At 40.6% G+C, this 19,864-nt stretch overlaps 1 protein-coding gene across 3 annotated transcripts in view; it reads right to left on the reverse strand.

The window, feature by feature from the left end:
• Window positions 1–1,010: 1,010 nt before the first annotated feature.
• Window positions 1,011–19,864, reverse strand: part of vcpip1 (valosin containing protein (p97)/p47 complex interacting protein 1) — a 55,082-nt gene continuing 36,228 nt past the window's right edge. Inside the window, exons 3-5 of one of the 3 annotated variants that reach the window (XR_010975061.1) lie at window positions 6,040–6,990; window positions 2,999–4,064; window positions 1,011–2,909 (exon numbers count right to left, since the gene is read on the reverse strand). Coding sequence is in view for 1 of the 3 variants with exons in the window: in XM_068031935.1 (XP_067888036.1) it covers window positions 6,071–6,990 (920 nt within the window). In the remaining 2 variants the exon portion in view is untranslated. Of the gene's footprint in view, window positions 4,065–6,039; window positions 6,991–19,864 lie in introns of all 3 variants that reach the window. The other 2 variants (XR_010975060.1, XM_068031935.1) reach the window with 2 other exon arrangements.

Consider the following 19,864-nt stretch of genomic DNA (forward strand, 5'->3'; position numbering starts at 1 on the left):
TGACAGACCTATTGAATAGGCTGCCAGCTTGTGTGATGAACACTGATTTTCTGTATTTCTTCAAGGAAGAGCTAGACCTGTTTCTGGCTAGCTTGGTCATTACCTCATACAGGAGGTAGATATTCATAAATATAATTCAGGGTCTATATGATCTTAGAGTCATAGAGAGATACAGCACTGAAACAGGCCCTTCGGCCCACCGTGTCTGTGTTGACCAACAACCACCCACTTATACTAATCCTACATTAATCCCATATTCCCTAGCACATCCCCACCATTCTCCTACCACCTACCTACACTAGGGGCAATTTGCAATGGCCAATTTACCTATCAACCTGCAAGTCTTTGGCTGTGGGAGGAAACCGGAGGACCCAGCGGAAACCCACGTGGTCACAGGGAGAACTTGCAAACAGGCAATACCAAGAACTGAACCCGGGTCGCTGGAGCTGTGAGGCTGCAGTGCTAACCACTGCACCACTGTGCCGCCCTGGACTAATTTCGATCACCTAAAGAGATTGAGAAGAATTTTATTTTCCATAGCTGGCTTAGGTGTATATCTGGTTTTTCGTGTCTCGCAGGAGATGAGTCTGCACTAGACAGCACAACTACATGGAATAGATTAACTAGTGGGTCTTTTTCTGTCTGTCATTTTCATATGTGGCACAATGGCACAACAAAATCAACAATGAGTTTCAGAGGCCATGCCTATCTAAAACCAATGCATACTTTGAAACATGAAAAATGAATCACAATTCAAAGCAGCTTAAAAAAATCTTGTTCCTACAGATTGAACACAGAGCTCACAGTCTAAATGAAATATTTTCTCTCAACTCGCAAGAGCTGCATAAATGCAACTAATTGAAATGGAGGAAAAATACATGATGCTATTACCTGTGAAAGCACTATTTGGGATGCAAAGATGAAAATATCAGGTTTTCCTGTGTGGGAGGAACACATATGTGTGAAGAAAAATGCAGTTAAGACAGTTAGAAATATTCTTGGACAATATGCACGTGAAACATTTGAATTTATTGCACCTTCAATATATGCTCATAACTCATGCTAACAGCAAGCTGGTACTTATAGAATGCACCACTTTTGTTTAATAAGCATTCAAGAAAAGAACTCCAAGTACTGTACAAGTCACTTATAGTACTGTACAATATACACTATTATAATACACAGGTGTTACATTATAGAGGAATTCATTTTAGATATTTAGTACAGCAACCACAAATATAAACAAACCAAATTTGCTGAACAATTGCCAGTGTTGTCCTGTTATCATAAATGTGTCAGTACATTTCTTATATCTATCAACTGTTGTCATTTTCTTTTAAACAGGGACATTTTCTCCATTAAAAATAAAGCATATATACAGTACACTATCCATACATACTCAGGGAGAGTTACTTCAATATGTTCTAATAACTGGATGGCAAACACTGCAAAAAAAAAAGTCCAGCTTCTGTGGGATATTTAACTTTAGGCCTGCTTTGCACTCCCAATTTATCAACGTTCTTATATTTAGTTTCTCGGTTATATCACTCTCAACAGAATGCTTCATCCAATAACACTTTGCATGAGTTCTGCTATTGCATTTAAAAGGATAGTAAAGTTGAAAATCCCATGGAAAGATGGCAATGAATTTTAATGTACATGCTTAATGGAGTTGTCTTGTAATCCTCACAAATTACCTAAAAACAAATTCAGAAGCAAATGAATCATTAATGCGGTTTAAGGCCCAAACTGCCTGCATACAGCTCATTTTTAAGAGTCATGAAAAACTCACCACTCCTGTGAAATTTAACTTTTATTTTAATCGATTTTTGTCTGAAAGCACATTCATTTTTGCATGCTAAGAATGTAAATATTTATGAAATGTATAAAGTATACAGCAAGTCTCTAAGCATCTTTAAAAATGATTCAATTGCCAAAACAATCACTATAAATTAAATGAAATCTGCCTATTAAAAAAGCAAAATTAAGTTATTAAGAGTAACAGACAACGATACTGGCTATTCAAAGCACAGTCTAAATGAAAAGCAGAAACACTCAATTTTCTGTTTTCGTGAAAGGGAAATCTTTGAGGTTTATTTCCAAAGAGTCTTTTTAAAATTTTGTGTAATAGTGGATTTATGAATCTCTTTAAAAAAATAAGTAAGGCAGACTTATTTTTATGTAGTTTTACTGATTAAGGTTTGTGCATTATGACTTCACATATAAGGAGTAAAAACTACCTTATTCATACAGTGGCAATATTAGAGGTTGCATTTCAAAAATCAGAAAATATTTGGGAAGTTCTTCCCTTTCCATCACAATTTAGTTTTGTTAAAACTGTTCACTACACACTTACTGTGAAATCATCTGCTACAGTTAATAATCACGCTGCTTGACTGCAATAATACTACCATTACCAGTGACTGCGCACACTACAGAATGGCATCTTTAATAGTGGAGAAAGACATCAGTTTTTCTCAGAATTTGCAATCATACGAAGAGGAATATAGAGCGCGATGTGTTTGATACAACTTGGTGTTTTCAGTGAGGATAAAGGAACCCAAATTGTGATTTTAAAAAATTGTAGTGCTTACTTTGTTTTACTTGCACCATAGCTAAATACTTGTTATGATATTTTTAAACAAGTAAAATGGATGAAGAAAGATATGATGATCAATACATAGCAAAACTGTGAATTAAGCAACAAGAAAATAAATGTCTAGTGAATTTGATACCTTACTTTTGAAACCTGCAAAACTATAATTTTGTTCTAAAGCATTCTAATTTCCAATCCCTGTCAGTTGCTTTAAGAGTGGAACGTAAAGCTTGTTGTACTTATTTTCCTTTACAACAATGGGTGTGATCGCCAGTCTGACAACAGCCTGTGGACTCTCATTGCTGGCCGAGATCTGTAATGGAAAATAAATACACAACTAACATTTCAGACTGAGGTGTGTTTTTTTTTAAATGAAATTGAATTTTTTTCCCCTTCACTTACCTCCAAAGTTAGATGAATTTTGGAGAGTACTTTAGTGAACAGGACTGAAAGCTTTTGGATCAAAGAAAGTGATTTGTGGTGGAAGTCTGAAAAATGCGAACCAAAGCCCTTGATTCTTTCCCAGAAAACAATATCATCTTTCAGAGCAGCTTATTGTTTTTTCCAAGACGGTTATTAAACTTTAGGACAGAGAGATTTTTTTTCAATTCTACTATATCACTTACTATCTAGACCATTAGCACAGAATTTTATAAATACTGAATTTGAATCTATGCTCAAGTAAAGATGATTTGCAAGTATGGAACTGGTCAGTTTCACAACAACTGGTATTCCATCCCTACTCAAGCTCTCAGGCAAAACTATCTGCACACCATGGAAATAAACAGTGCAGCATTCAAATGTTTTAACTGCAGATCATTGCATCATCGCCAAATGGACAACTCCTACGCTAAGATTATAGTTTAGTTTGTCATGAAAAATCAAACTTTAAGTGCATCTCAGATCAACAATCTTTCTATGGTAAGGCAATACCTTTATTTTTCATCATGACATTAGATGACTTAGATTATTTTGGCAAAGTGCTAAACCAAAAATATAGACAACTTTATGATGCTATGCCCCAGTCCCCACCCGAGAAGCCAGGACAGTGAAGTATGTTTGGATCTTTCTAAAGAGCACTATAATTATTTTATTTTAATGGATGTACACCATATATGACCTTATGCAACTTCACATTCCAGTATTTTGTTTCTAGCACAAACATCACCATCAACTAATATTGCTAAAATCAAATTTTGAATGCATCAGGAAAACATATTCGTATGAGATTCATTTCTTTTTACCGAAGAGCTCTTATTGAGAGCTGCATCAACAACAGAATCGCATCCAAGGTTAAGATAATAATTATCTTTCTGTGGACTAATTTAGGCAAGGGCTGTTATATGGATCACCAAAAAAAAGTGTGGGCTGTCATGCAATGCATAGGGGGATTAAATCTGATTCTGTCTTTTGAACACGATGAGCTTCTTTTGCCATGGCATGGCTCTTGTTCAATGCCCAGCTCTGTCTGCATTAGGGGAAAAAAAAGACAAATAATTAAATTCAATTTTGACCATTCAAAAATTTATTGTCCCCCTCATTTTCTTTTTTCCCCCCAGATAATTACAATAATAGATCTTCATCTAGCCAGAGGCACAGGATAGGGGAAACAACATGGTGTCACAGGACTGAATATTAGTGCCGCTCTCAGATCATCCAATATATGTACCAATTTTGGTGTGAAATTATTAGTTTTGCTTTCTTCATCCCTCCCATCATTCCCCTCCTCCAATACAGTGAACAACTGTATAGATGCAATTAATCATAGGACACAGCCACAAAACTTTCTGGTTGTGAATCAAACAATCAAACTGTCGACAGAATGTCTTCTAGCAAGCATTATTTCTTGTACTTTGGCACATTATATTTACTGAAATTATCAATGTAAGAATTTGGTATGGTTGATTTAACATAGCAATTGTGTTTAAAAAATAATGGACAGCTGGTAGTGTTTTGTTTTGAATATTACGTGAACAACCACCACAAGTATTTGTTACATCTTCAACATACTCCCAGCCATTTAAAAAGTTCTTCCACTGGCTTACACCCGTTACTCATTACAGGGATTCCCATTTTAATTTGTATTTTCTGTTAACCCTGACAATTTTCCCTTAATAGCTAGCAAGCTCTTCTATGTGGCATTGCATAATGTGTTAGAAAACCTAAGGGAAAAAAGTAAAAGGTTACAGTTCTGCACTAGGGATGTAGCTGTCTCAGCTAACTGGAAGAATTTGTTTTATTTATAATGTGATTATCTTTTTGACAGAGTTAGAATATTTTTGTGCAATTCCATATGAAAAAAATATAGGCGTGTGCTACTAGAGCAATAACACAAGGATTCATAAGAAACAATAAACCAACTCAAGATGCTTACTAACACCATTTAAATACTGAAATGTGTTTACCTCTTTGTACAACAATCCCTACTGTTATATAAACACATGAGATTAGAGTTGTATACATTGATAAGTTTGCCCTTATTTTAAATGAATTGGCAGTTCCCCTACATTTGGGGGAATCACACAGTTAGTGACTTCTTAAAACCTCCAAAGAATATGAATTAAAACACTCTTGTTCTATGGGACCTAATCTAAATGAAGTTTATTTCACTGTCTATTCAACGGAAAGGCAAAATCTGCATGTTAATGATAAACATATTTGCAATAATCTCTCCCCAGCCTCACGTATCTATTAACCATATTAAAAATCTTACATCTGCACATATTCCCGGTCTACAAAGCTTGACTTCCTGTTGCATTTTTGCAACACTTTTTGTGCCAAACTTTTGTCATTATAAATTCCTATGGCCATTTTTATAATAGGTTTTGTCTATGTAAACTCATTAGAAATCTTAGCTCTGCGTGCACTAAGTCAACTTTTCCAACGACAAATTTTATTTATTCCATATTTATAAGGGAAATTGCCTAGATAAACTTATATTTACACACTCTCATCACTGGCACAATTATTAGGCTTCAGATTTGCATTTCCCAGCTTCTCAATCCGTTCTGCAGAGAAACTCCTATGTTCCAATCAATTCTAGTTCTCTACGTCCCAAATAGCCATACATTTTGCTAAGAATAATTATATCATATAAAAAAGGATGGAACACAATGTTAAAATGGCTACTCAATTACATCTCCATGCCCTGGTTTAATTACTGCTCGCTTTCTAACGTGCTTCACCTGAAGACTACGTTAGGGTATTGACTCCCCATGCAAAATGCGGTGGGAGATAGATGAATATATCTAATATTTCCAAAATAACCAGATACACTGTACAGGTATTTTTAATTGACATTTTTCTACCACCTCTCCTTCAGCTTACAGATTTCTAATTAGTTGTTCCAAAAACATTCATTTCATTTCTTTTACCTTTCCCACAGTGAAATACTCTGCAATTATAAAGACTTACAATGTCTTGCATACTTTTTTCAGACTCACCAAGCTTCATAGTATCCATTTCTACACCAAGTCAAGAGTGATCCATAGGTTCAATTGTCCCCTCTATTTCCTGACTATCCATTTCTTCAAGGTCTTCATTTAAAAGGTTTCCATTGTGTGCCTTGCTTGATGGTATGGATGGATGGGATAACAGTTCCACACCAACAGCTGTTGTTTCCATGCTTAAATTCTCATTGTCACCTGCTTGTGGAGTGACTGATGGTGGCTCCAGTGCATCAGTTTGAAGGCTTTCAGTTCTCATTATTAATGGCACCGAGGAAGTTGTAGATTGTACTTTTGATTCAGGGATATCACTGGATATTGATTGTTCTGCATTTAGATCCTTCAAGTGTTTATCCATGGAGGCTTGAATGGAAGATACCATTTCCTGCAACTTTTTACGCTGTGCTTCAATTAAATTGGGGTCAAGTAGTCTACTGTCTCTCATTGTTACAAAACCAGGTGCCATTCGTATTAGCTGACTATCCCCACTGCTAGACTTGGGTGGGGAAGCCCCAAGCTTGGGACTAGACTTGCCAACACCATAACTAAGATCTGTTCCAGAAGAACTACCAGTGCTTTGTTTCCTAGGCACCTGCATTTCCCTGCTATGCCTCTGCTCCAACTGTGGGCTACTTGAAGCAGTTCCAAGGGAATGACCTTTTCCTTGGAAAGCTGTGACATTTGGCATTTGTTCAGATTTTTTTCGCACCACTCCTCCACTGCCAAGTTTCATCCCTCCATGCGAGGAAGGACTTCCTTCCCTACTTCTTGACCCTCCCTCAGACCGTAATTGACTTAAGGCCTCTTTGATCAGATTGTCAATGTCAGGACCAATGGGGATGTGCCCTGCTGGATCAATGCACAGCTCCAGCCTATCGTCTGTTCCATTATACACAAATGTCTTACCAGGAAGATGGGGGAGAGTGAAGTGCTTGCCATCTGCCAAACCTGCGAATAAGAATGAACACCATGAAAAAAATATTAGAATCAGTCGATACTGTTTAGAAACAACCTAATATTTATGATATAAAAACAGAAAATGCTGGTAATACTCAGCAGGTCAGGCAGCATCTGTGGAGAGAGAAATAGAATTAAAGTTTCAGGTCGATGACCTATCACCGGAACTGGGAAAAGTTAAAAATGTAATAGGTTTTAAGCATGCGAAAGGTGGGATTGTGGGAAAAAGAACGAAAGGGAATGCCTGTGTTGGGTGGAGGGCAGGAGAGATTAAATGACGAAAGGTTTCATGGTACATGAACGGAGTGTTAATGGGACAAGTAAAGAAACATAAAATGTGTATAGAGGAGGTGTGAATAGCAGAATGATGAATAGCTGCTGTCTGAAAGCAAAAACAAGAGAAAAATGAGTGAAAACCAAAACCTGCAAAGTAACAGGAAACAAAATGGGGGCAGAGGTTAAAGTCTGAAATTTATTTATTTTTATCTATTTAGAGATACAGCACTGAAACAGGCCCTATGGCCCATTGAGTCTGTGCCGACCAACAACCACCCATTTATACTAACCCTACAGTAATCCCATATTCCCTACCACCTACCTACACTAGGGGCAATTTACAATGGCCAATTTACCTATCACCTGCAAGTCTTTGGCTGTGGGAGGAAACCGGAGCACCTGGCAAAAACCCACGCGTGGCTGCGGTGCTAACCACTGCGCCGCCCATAATTGTTGAACTCAATGTTGAGTCCCAAAGGCTGTAAAATATCTCATCGAAAGATGAGGTGCTATTCCTCGAGCTTACGTTGAGCTTCATTGGAACAATATAGGAGGCTGAGGACAGAAAGATCAGCATGAGAGCAAGGTGGAGAATTAAAATGACAGGCGACTGGAAGAGGTCATGCTTGCAGACTGAATGGAGGTGTTTAGCAAAGCGGTCACCCAATCTGTGTTTGGTCTCCTCAGTGTACAGCAGACCGCATTGTGAGCAGCAAATACAGTATACTAAACTGAAAGAAGTACACGTGGTAGGGAAGCTGCTGGAGAAGATACTGAGGGATAGGATCTATTCCCATTTGGAAGAAAATGGGCTTATCAGTGATAGGCAACATGGTTTTGTGCAGGGAAGGTCATGTCTTACCAACTTAATAGAATTCTTTGAGGAAGTGACAAAGTTGATTGATGAGGGAAGGGCTGTAGATGTCATATACATGGACTTCAGTAAGGCGTTTGATAAGGTTCCCCATGGTAGGCTGATGGAGAAAGTGAAGTCGCATGGGGTCCAGGGTGTACTAGCTAGATGGATAAAGAACTGGCTGGGCAACAGGAGACAGAGAGTAGCAGTGGAAGGGAGTCTCTCAAAATGGAGACGTGTGACCAGTGGTGTTCCACAGGGATCCGTGCTGGGACCACTGTTGTTTGTGATATACATAAATGATTTGGAGGAAAGTACAGGTGTTCTGATTAGCAAGTTTGCAGACGACACTAAGATTGGTGGAGTAGCAGATAGTGAAGGGGACTGTCGGAGAATACAGCAGAATATAAATAGATTGGAGAGTTGGGCAGAGAAATGGCAGATGGAGTTCAATCAGGGCAAATGCGAGGTGATGCATTTTGGAAGATCCAATTCAAGAGTGAATTATACAGTAAATGGAAAAGTCCTGGGGAAAATTGATGTACAGAGAGATTTGGGTGTTCAGGTCCATTGTTCCCTGAAGGTGGCAACGCAGGTCAATAGAGTGGTCAAGAAGGCATACGGCATGCTTTCCTTCATCGGACGGGGTATTGAGTACAAGAGTTGGCAGGTCATGTTACAGTTGTATAAGACTTTGGTTCGGCCACATTTGGAATACTGCGTGCAGTTCGGTCGCCACATTACCAAAAGGATGTAGATGCTTTGGAGAGGGTGCAGAGGAGGTTCACCAGGACGTTGCCTGGTATGGAGGATGCTAGCTATGAAGAGAGGTTGAGCAGATTAGGATTATTTTCATTAGAAAGACGGAGGTTGAGGGGGGACCTGATTGAGGTGTACAAAATCATGAGAGGTATAGACAGGGTGGATAGCAAGAAGCTTTTTCCCCAGAGTGGGGGATTCAATTACTAGGGGTCACGAGTTCAAAGTGAGAGGGGAAAAGTTTAGGGGGGATATGCGTGGAAAGTTCTTTACGCAGAGGGTGGTGGGTGCCTGGAACGCGTTGCCAGCGGAGGTGGTAGACGCGGGCACAATAGCGTCTTTTAAGATGTATCTAGACAGATATATGAATGGGCAGGAAGCAAAGAGATACAGACCCTTAGAAAATAGGCGACATGTTTAGATAGAGGATCTGGATCGGCGCAGGCTTGGAGGGCCGAAGGGCCTGTTCCTGTGCTGTAATTTTCTTTCTTCTTTGTAAATCGCTGTTTCACCAGGATGGGGTGTTAGGGGCCTTGGACAGTGAGGAGACTGGAAGTAAAAGGGCAGGTGTTGCATTTCCTGCGCTTGCATAGCAAAATGCCATGGGACGGGGAGGGGCTGTTGGAGGTCATTGAGAATTGAACCAGGGTGACAAGGAGGGAATGGTCCCTTTGGAATGCTGAAAGGGAAGGGAAGATGTGTTTGGTGGCGGCTTCACTCTGGAGGTGGTGAAAATGGCGGAGGATGATCCATTGAATACGAAGGTAGGTGGGGTGGAAGGTGAGGACAAGGGGAATCCCTTTGTGGTTCTGGGAGGGAGAGGAAGAAGTGAGAGCAGAGTTTGAGAAATGGAATGGATCCAGTCGAGAGCCCTGTCAACCATTGTTTGGGTGGTGGGGGGGTGGGGGGGAGAGAATCCTTGGTTGAGGAAAAAGGAAGACATATCAGAAGTGTTGGTATGGAAGGCTGCTTCACCAGAACAGATGGGACGGAAACGGAGAAACTGGGAGAATGGAATCGAGTCACTACAGGAAGCGGGGTGTGAGAAAATGCAATTGAGGTAGTCATGGAAGTCAGTGGGCTTATAGTGAATATTGGTTGCTAGCTTATCCCAAGAAATCAAGTTAGAGAAGTTGGGGAAGGGAAGGAAAGAGTCAGATGGACCATGTGAATGCGAGAGAAGGTTGAAATTGGAAGCAAAGTTGATGAAATTTCTCAGTTCAGGGCGAGAGCAGTAAACAACCCAAAACAGCCATTAATGTACTAGAAAAAAAAAAAAGAGGTGAGGAATGGGGCCTGAGTAGGACTGAACAAGGAATGTTCCACATCTCTCACAAAAAGGCAGGCACAGCTAGGACCCATGTGGGGACCCATAGCTATACCTTTTATTCGGAGGAAGTGAGTGGAGTTGAAGGAATTGCTCTTCAATGTGAGAACAAATTTAGCCAGGTGGAGGAGGGTGGTGGTGGATGGGGACTGCTTGGGCCTCTGTTCAAGAAGAGAGCCTTCAGACCTCCTGGTGGGGATGGAGGGACTGGACATCCATGGTGAAAATGAGATGGTTAGGGGCAGGAAATTGGAAATTGTTAAAGTGACGGGTCATCGGGTCATGTAGGTGGGAAGAGACTGGAGAAGGGGTTTTAGTTTTAACTCTCTTGTTTGTGCATTTGGATGGCAGCTGTTCACCATTCTACCACTCACACCTCTTCGAGACACATCTTTTGTTTCTTTACTTGTCCCATTACCATTTCCTTTGGCCCTGCACCATCAACACTTTTGTCATTTAATCTCTCCTGTCTTCCACCCTATCACAGATCTTCCCTTTTGTTCTTCTTCCACTCTTCCCCACCCCCCCCCACCCCACTTCACTTGTTTAAAACCCATTACATTTCTAACTTTTCCCAGTTCTGATGTTGCTGCCTGACTGCTGAGTATTTCCAGCATTTTCAGTTTTCATTTCAGATTTCCAGCAATCTCAGTATTTTGCTTTTTTAATATTTATAATCTCCATTTCAAAAAAATCATTGTGAAATTCAAGAAAGATGTAATTTTACTGGCACTAATGAATTTTCACTTGTGCATTTCAACATAGCATCGCTATAAAAATTTTAATGCATTTTTTTCAAATGGAAACACAGCAGGGAGCACTAGCTATGACTGATTAATAGATCTGCAATAGGCTACAGGTTACTCTAACCACAAACCAAAGTAGCATTTAAATAATGATTCAATCCAGATATTTGATTGGCATACCAATCAAATATCGATGGAGGCACCCTTGTATGGCCTTCTGCACCCTTAGGTCCAAGGGACTTGAACATTTATGGCGTATACCTGGATTAACCATGCATCACCAGATCTAGCTGGATCACATAAAACACCATCGGGTCTTCCTCTCCTCTACCAAAACTGTTCAATACTCCAGGATCATCCTCGAATATGAAGACAACCTACCAACTTCTCTTCTCCACTACCAAACAGCTTATTAAACCCTTGCCCTGTTTCCTCCACTCACCTCCAACAAGCGCAAGGAGCTCATGGAAGATCGAGACCATCCATCCTGCAACTTGTTTCTCATGGTTGTTATTTGTATATTTAGTGCTTTAGTTGCTATGTTGGATAGAATCAAATAATGTTGCATTCAGCCCTTTAAATCTGTGCTGATGCTTTGGCTTCTGGCCACCTAGACTAATCACACTCTTCTGTTCACTTCACATACAGTCCTCTTAGTCTAAATTTCCATTTAAATTAATTTATGGACTCAAAGAAAGAATTTGCTTTCATATAGTGCCTTTCAAAAGCTCAGCCAATGAAATAATTTTTGAAATGTAGACATCATTGTAATTTAGGACTCTGCTTCAACAATAGTTTGTGGAAGTGAATTCCATATTCCAACCACACTCTGTAAAGAATGTTTTTCTAAACAACTAGGGAAGATGTGACAAATTATGCCAGTGTACTCTAGGTATTATAGAAGAGCAAAAACTACAATCCCCATGAATTGCACATACAAAATGTGTTACTGGGAAGCTATAACTCCCCAACCCACATGAATAATTAAAATCCTAGGAATAAAGCAGAACTCAAGCTCCAGTCCTGAAAAAGAGAGTGTGGGAGATAATGGGGGTGGGGGAAGAGAGGGAGAATGTGGATGGGACAGGCAGAGTGTAAAAGGGGTGGGAGAGAGCAAACAGGGGGAGGGTCTTGTAACCATATCCTCGATGAATTTTTTTTTATTTGTTTCATGAGATGTGGACGTCACTGGCAAGGCCAGCATTTGTTGTCCATCCCTAATTGCCCTTGAGAAGATGGTGGTGAGCTGCCTTCTTGAACTGCTACTGTCCATGTGAGGTAGGTACACCAACAGTGCTGTTAGGAAGGCAGTTCCAGGATTTTTATCTAGTGACGGTGAAGGAATGGCGATAAGGTTCCAAGTCAGGATGGTGTGTGGCTTGGAGGGGAACTTGCACATGGTGGTGTTCCCATGTGTTTGCTGCCCTTGTTCTTCTAGGTGTTAGAGGTCACGGGTTTGGAAGGTTCTGTCGAAGGAGATCTGGTGAATTGCTGCAGTGCATCTTGTATATGGTACACACTACTGCCATTGTGGTGAATAGAGTGAATGTTGAAGGTGGTGGATGGGGTGCCGATCAAGTGGACTGCTTTGTGCTGAATGGTGTCAAGCTTCCTGAGTCTTGTTGGAGCTGCACTCATCCAGAAAAGGGGAGAGTATTCCAACATACTACTGACTTGTGCCTTGTAGATGGTGGACAGGCTTTGGGGTATCAGGAGGTGAGCTACTTGCTACAGAATTTCCAGCCTTTGACCTGCGCTTGTAGCCGCAATATTTATGTGGCTGCTCCAATTCAGTAACCACCAGGATGTTGATAGTGGGGGATTCAGCGATGGTAATGCCACTCTATGTCAAGGGGAGATTGTTAGATTTTCTCTTGTTGGAGATCTTCATTGCCTGGCACTTGTGTGGCATGAATGTTACTTGTCACTGATCAGCCAGAATTAGTCAATTGTAACCATTTACAGAAATAACACCAAAGATTATTTGCCTGCAATAAGAGTTCTGAAATATATTTTGGATAAAAACTAGTTTAATGGTCAACTTTATCAGGTTAACATACAACAATCATATTATCTTGCATAGCTTCCAAAATGTTACACTGAACAGCAAATAATTAGCGTCCCCTCTCATGGCACCTGGACAAACAAATCTTATACAAGGACAGTGTATCTCTGCCTGCTTCTCCCACTACGAATGAGTTTATGCCGCACTTCTGGTGAAGTTATGGCAGTGGAGCAGGAGCAGCTCCAAGGAAATTCCCAGACAATATTTTCCTCAGCTTGAGGCTTTCTGAAATTAAAGTGAAGTTAATAGCCTTTATTTAAAAATAAGTTGAAACATCCTCAAATTCATAATTCGGTTTATATTCAAATCAATTTCAAAAACATACAAACTAAAAGATTGTTAAGCCTACACAGACCATTTATATTTTTTTTAAATGAGAAAATAAAAAGTATATTGTTTTAAATCTGAAGATAAATAAAAGCTGCTGCAGGTATGTAATCTGTACTAACATGAGAACATATGAAACATGAGTAGGAGTAAACCACTCAGCTTGTCGTGCCTGCTCCACCATTCAATACGATCATGGCTGATCTTCTACCTCAACTCCACTTTCCTGCCTGCTCCCCAGATCCCTTGATTCTCTTAGAAATCAAAAATCTATCGATCTCAGTCTTGAATATACTCAACGATAGAGCATCCACAACCCTCAGGGGTAGCCACCCCAAAGACTCACTACCCTCTGAGTGAAGAAATGTCTTCTTATTTCAGTCATAAGGGTCCTGTGCCCCCATGTTCTAGATTCCCCAACCAGGGGAAACCACTTCTCAGTGTCTACCCTGTCAAGCCCCTTCAGAATCATATATATTTCAATCAGATCACCTCTCATTCTTCTAAACTCCACCCTCTCATCCCAGGAACTAGTCTAGTAAACCTTCGCTGTGTCCCCTCCAAGGCGAGTATATTCTTCCTTAAAAACTGTGCACAGTACTCCAGGTGTGGTCTCATTAAAGCCCTCCACAACTGTAGCAATACTTCCTTGTTCTTGTACTCAAATTCGATAAAGGCCAACATGCCATTTGTTTTCCTAATTGCTTGCAGTACATGCATGCTAGCTTTCTGCGTTCCTCATATGAGTACACCCATCAACATTTACAAGTTTCACGCCTTTTATAAAACATTCTGCTTTTCCATTCTTACTACCAAAGTGAATAACCTCACACTTCCAAACATTATAGTCCGACTGCCACCTTGTTGCCCACTCACTTTTTTTAAATCTTTCACGGGATGTGGGCGTCACCAGTGAGGCCAGCATTTATTGCCCATCCCTAATTGTCCTCGAGATGGTGGTGGTGAGCTGCCTTCTTGAACCAGTGCAGTACGTCTGCTGTAGGTATACCCACAATGCTGTTAGGGAGTTCCAGGATTTTGACCCAGCAACAGTGAAGGAATGGCGACATAGTTCCAAGTCAGGATGGCTTGGAGGGGAACTTGCATGCAACTGCTGCCCTTGTCCTTCTTGGTGGTAGAGGTTGCGGGTTTGGAAGGTGCTGTTGAAGGAGCCTTGGTGAGTTGCTGCAGTGCATCTTGTAGATGGTACACACTGCTGCCACTGTGCGTCGGTGGTGAAGGTTGAAGGTGGTGGATGGGGTGCCAATCAAGCGGACTGCTTTGTCCTGGATGATGTCAAGCGTCTTGAGTGTTGTTGGAGCTGCAGCCATCCAGAAAAGGGTAGAGTATTCCATCACACTCCTGACTTGTGCCTTGTAGATGGTGGACAGTCTCTGGGGAGTCAGGAGGTGAGTTACTCGCCGCAGAATTCCAAGTCTCTGACCTGCTCTTGTAGCCACAGTATTTATAAGGCTACTCCAGTTCAGTTTCTGGTCAATGGTAATCCCCAGGATGCTGATAGTGGGGGATTCAGCAATGGTAATACCATTGAATATCAAGGGGAGATGGTTGGATTCTCTCTTGTTGGAGATCTTCATTGCCTGGCATTTGTGTGGCATGAATGTAACTTGCCACTTATCAGCCCAAGCCTGAATGTTATCAAGGTCTTGTTGCACATGCACACGGACTGCTTCAGTATTTGAGGAGTCGCGAATGTTGCTGAAGGTTGTGCAATCATCAGCGAACATCCCCACTTCTGATCTTCTACCGGGTGCACAGATTTAAGGTGATTCGTAGGATTAGAGGGGACATGAGGAAAAACTTTTTCACCCAGAGGGTAGTGGGTGTGTGGAATTCACTGCCAGGAATGGTGGTGGAGGCAGAAGCCCTCAACTTATTTAAAAGGTACGTGGACATGCACCTGAAATGCTGTAACCTGCAAGGCTACGGACCAGCTGCTGGAAGGTGGGATTAGTTTGGGCGGCTACATTTTTCGGCCGGCGCAGGCAAGACAGGCTGAATGGCCTCCTTCTACATCGTAATCTTTCTATGGTTCTATGGTTATGATGGAGGGAAGGTAATTGATGAAGCAGTTAAACATGGTTGGGCCTGAGACACTGCCCTGAGGAAGTCCTGAAGGACATCAGTGAACCAAATAGGTTTTGACGACAATTGACAATGGTTTCATGGTCGCCATTATTGAGATTAGTTTTTTGTTAATTCCAGATTTATTAATTGACTATAAATTCCACCAGCTGCTGTGGTGAAATTTGAATCTGTGGCCCCAGAACATTTTACTCTCAGTCTCTTTGTCTCAGTCATTAATATAGATTATAAATAGCTGAAGCCCCAGCACTGATCCTTGCAGCACTCTGGTTACAGCCTGCCAAATTCAAATGCCCCATTTATCCCTACTCTCAGCTTACTGTCGTTAACCAATCCTCCAAGCAAGCATACATCTCCTCCAAGCAAGCTAATATATCACCTACAACTCCATGACCCTTATCTTGCATCTTAACCTTTAGTGTGGCAACTTATCAAATGCCTTTTGGAAATCCAAGTATACTACATCTACTGGTTCCCCTTTATCTACCCTACTAGTTATATCAAAAAACTAATACATTTGTCAAACAAGATTTCCTGTTCATAAAACCATGTTGACTTGTCTGATCATACTATGATCTTCAAAGGGCATTGTTAAGACTGCATGACATTTTGTAGAGGGTCTCTGACCATTTGTTTTCTGTCACACAAACAGTGTTTCAAAAACACTCAATATAAGCTAGCTTTGAATAAAGTTTTGAAATTTATCCTCCAGCGTTTCTTCAAATAATTTCAGAAAAATATAATAGCATTGAGGTTAAAGAGAAATATTTTTTCTCAAGTCTGGCTAACAAATTGCTACCGACAGATGCTAGAAAAATGTATACATTGCATGTACTCACTGCAGGATCCACCCTTACCTGAGTGAGAAACAACTTTGGGCAAAAACAGCTAGTCCAAGATCAGGTTTTTGGGAGAGCCAAATGCCTTAAACTTATATTAATGCAGGCATTCAAAGACAACTTTATAGAAATTAACCTCATTGTGAAATATATAAACTTTTAACATCTCTTATGTTACAATTCTTAATTGGGACTTTAGAATTTTCAGTTATTGAGGGAAAAAAGGCAAACTTATTTTGTCAAAAAATTACTATTCAATTGGTTTATCTTCTCCTTAGGTTTACTTGATGATTACTCAGAATTGGTTGTTTTTAAGAAGTCCTTACCAGTTCCTCATTTGTGGTTTTCCAGCTTTTGATTTGAACATTCCCTAACTCTAACATTCTGATTTGCTGCTGTTTTACTTTGAGCCGAAGTGTGATGGCTAGAATGTGACAGGAAGTAAGTGTGTTGACTACTGGAAATTGTGAAGCTTACAGAAAGTACGTGCCACATATGCAAGACAGTTAATAGAAGTAGAGGTTAAAAAGTCAAAGCTTTGTCTTAAATAGGTTACCATGGAAATTAAAAACAATATTGCAAAATTGAACTATTTTAGGTCATGTAAGGAAGACGACAATTGCAAAATACATAAAACCAAAATTAAGAAATACTGAAAGGATCACAATGAATAAAAACAAAAAACAATTTTCAGAACCTTTATACCCTTACTTTACATATGAAAGCAGAAAAATTCTGAACCAGAATCGGGTCATATGTACAAATAAGCAAGAGTAAAATCATTTAGCATTGGCACATATTGCATTATATCTATAAAACTAAATGGGAGTCTTGAGAATTTTCCCAGTTTTTATAAATTATAATACCTTGGTGCTTCAAAAATGGCATTTTTTCAATAACTGTGTGGAAAAATGAAGATGCATAAATTTAAAAATAGCCTTATTCCCACAAGTAAAAGGGTGCAGTGAAAGCTGGAGTTCCTTGGATGAGTTGAGAAATTAAAATTAAATTTAAAAAATAAGAAAATCAAGCAGAAGATAAAAAAATATAATATAAATTATATTATTTTGAGGTGGGGGTTGCATATTCCAAATGTTTGAAGGTGGCAGGGCAAGTTGATAAGGCACTTAAGAAAGCATATGGGATACTTGGCTTTGCAAACACGGGCATCGAATATAAGAACAGCTAAACCTTTACAAACCGCTTTCAAAATCTAGGCCTCAGCAGGAATACTTGTGTACAATTCTCTGCACCACACTTTAGGAAGGATGTCAAGGTCTCAGAGAGGGTACATAGCAGGTTTTCCAAGACGAGAACCAGGGATGAGAGACTTTAGTTATGTGCAGAGAATGGAAAAGCTGGGATTGTTCTCCTTAGGGCAAAGAAAGTTAAGGGGAGACATGATAGAAGTATTGGAAGTTATGAGGGGCTTTGATAGAGCAAGTAGAGAGAAACCATTTGCTCCGGCAAGTGGGGGTCAATAATCAGAGATCATAGATTTAAAATAATAGGCAAAAGAACTAGAGGAGAAATGAGAATTTTTATTGCACAGAGATTGTTTTAGTCTGGAACGCACTAACTGAAAGGGTGGTGGAAGCAGATTCCATAGGAACTTTCAAAAGACAATTTGACATGCACTTGAAGAGGACTAATTCGCAGGGTTATGGGGTTATTATTTGCAGGGGCGTGGGATTAAATTGGACAGCTCTTTCAAAAAGCTGGCAGAGGCTAAATGGCTGCCGTTTGTGTTGTAAGGTTCTATGATTCAGTTCAGAAACGTTCAAAAAGGGAGAAAGGAATACCTGAGGTAAGAATAGACCAGACGACCTAACAATGAGTAAGCCTCTAGAAGCCAAACTATAGGATAAAATGAATGTGCATTGGAAAGACATGGGCTAATTAAGACAGATAGCACAGATTTGTAGAAGACAAACCGTGTTTGACAAATTAAGAAGCGGCAGCGGCGGCGAGAGCGGGAACAGGCGAGAGGAGCTGGGAGATAAAGAGCCAAGACCTGAGGACCGAGACCAGAAGCAGCGGTGAGAGAGCTCTGTTCAGTTCACTGGACCTGCTTGACCAACAAAAATCGAAGTGTGACGTCACAGGAGAGCTGGTAAGTGATTGGTGGGTATTTCTTTCTTCCATGCCTCTTTTTGTGTTTTTTTTTGTTTTGGCCAAGTGATTTAAATCAGGAGACATCATTACAGGTTAAGAGCACACTTAAATAATTTTTTTTTTTTAAAACACTGAGATCCAAATTAATCAATTCAATAGAATAGAGATGGCTGTGCAGGCGATGTATTGCAGCTGTAGTATGTGGGAGCTGGTGGATGCCGGTGCGATCCACGGTGACCACATCTGCAGCAAGTGTTGGCTGCTCGAGGAACTTCGGCTCAGAGTTGATGAGCTGGAGTCCGAACTGCGGACACTGCGACACATTAGGGAGGGGGAGAGTTACCTGGACACTGTGTTTCAGGAGACAGTCACACCCCTTAGATTAATTACATCAAATTTGGACCATGGTCAGGGAGGGTGGGACTGCGGGTGAGGCAGAATTTAGCTTTGGAGGAGCCTCAGCCAGTGCCCTTATCCAATAGGTACGAGGTTCTTGCTCCCAGTGTGGACGAGGGAACAGGCTGCAGGGACGATGAACAAACTGACCACAGCACCGTGGTTCAGAGTGCCATTCAAGTGGGGGGAGAAAAGAGAAATGTAGTTGTAATAGGGGATAGCATAGTTAGGGGAATAGATACAGTTCTCTGCAGCAAAGATAGAGAGTCCCGAAGGCTGTTTGCCTACCTGGTGCCAAGGTTAAGGACATCTCTTCTGGGCTAGAGAGGAACTTGGAGTGGGAGGGAAAGGATCCAGTTGTCATGGTCCACATAAGTATCAACGACATAGGTAGGACTAGGAAAGAGGTTCTGCTGAGGGACAATGAGCAGCTCGGGGCTAAATTAAAAAGCAGAACCACAAAGGTAATAATCTCCAGACTCCTCTCTGAGCCACGTGCAAGTTGACATAGGATAAATAAGATTAGAGAGGTAAATACGTAGCTCAAAGATTGGTGTGGGAGAAATGGGTTCCGATTCATGGGACACTGGCACCTGTACTGGAGAAAGAGAGCTGTTCCTTTGGGATGGGATGCACTTGAACCATGCTGGGACCAGTGTCCTGACGAATCGTATAACTAGGGTTGTAGTTAAGGCTTTAAACTAAATAGGGGGGGGGGGGGCGGGTGGGAGAGAGGGTTCAATTGAAGGGACGTTTAAAAAGTTGAAAAGTAACAAGAGCCGAGGTGCAGGGTAGTGAAGGGGCATACATTAATCAGAGTGTGACAGGAAGGGACAGAGAATACAAGCATAAGAGTACAGCAACAATTAGAACCAGAGTAGGTAAAATCGTAAAAAGTCAAAGCGTAAGGCTCTTTATCTGAATGCATGTAGCATTTGTAACAAGATAGATGAACTGACAGCACAGATAGAAATAAATGAATATGATTTGATAGCTATCACAGAGATGTGGTTGCAGGATGACCAGGGCTGGAATCTCAATGTTCAAGGATAT

The sequence above is a fragment of the Heterodontus francisci genome, chromosome 5 (assembly GCF_036365525.1).
Source record: "Heterodontus francisci isolate sHetFra1 chromosome 5, sHetFra1.hap1, whole genome shotgun sequence".
Lineage (NCBI taxonomy): Eukaryota > Metazoa > Chordata > Chondrichthyes > Heterodontiformes > Heterodontidae > Heterodontus > Heterodontus francisci.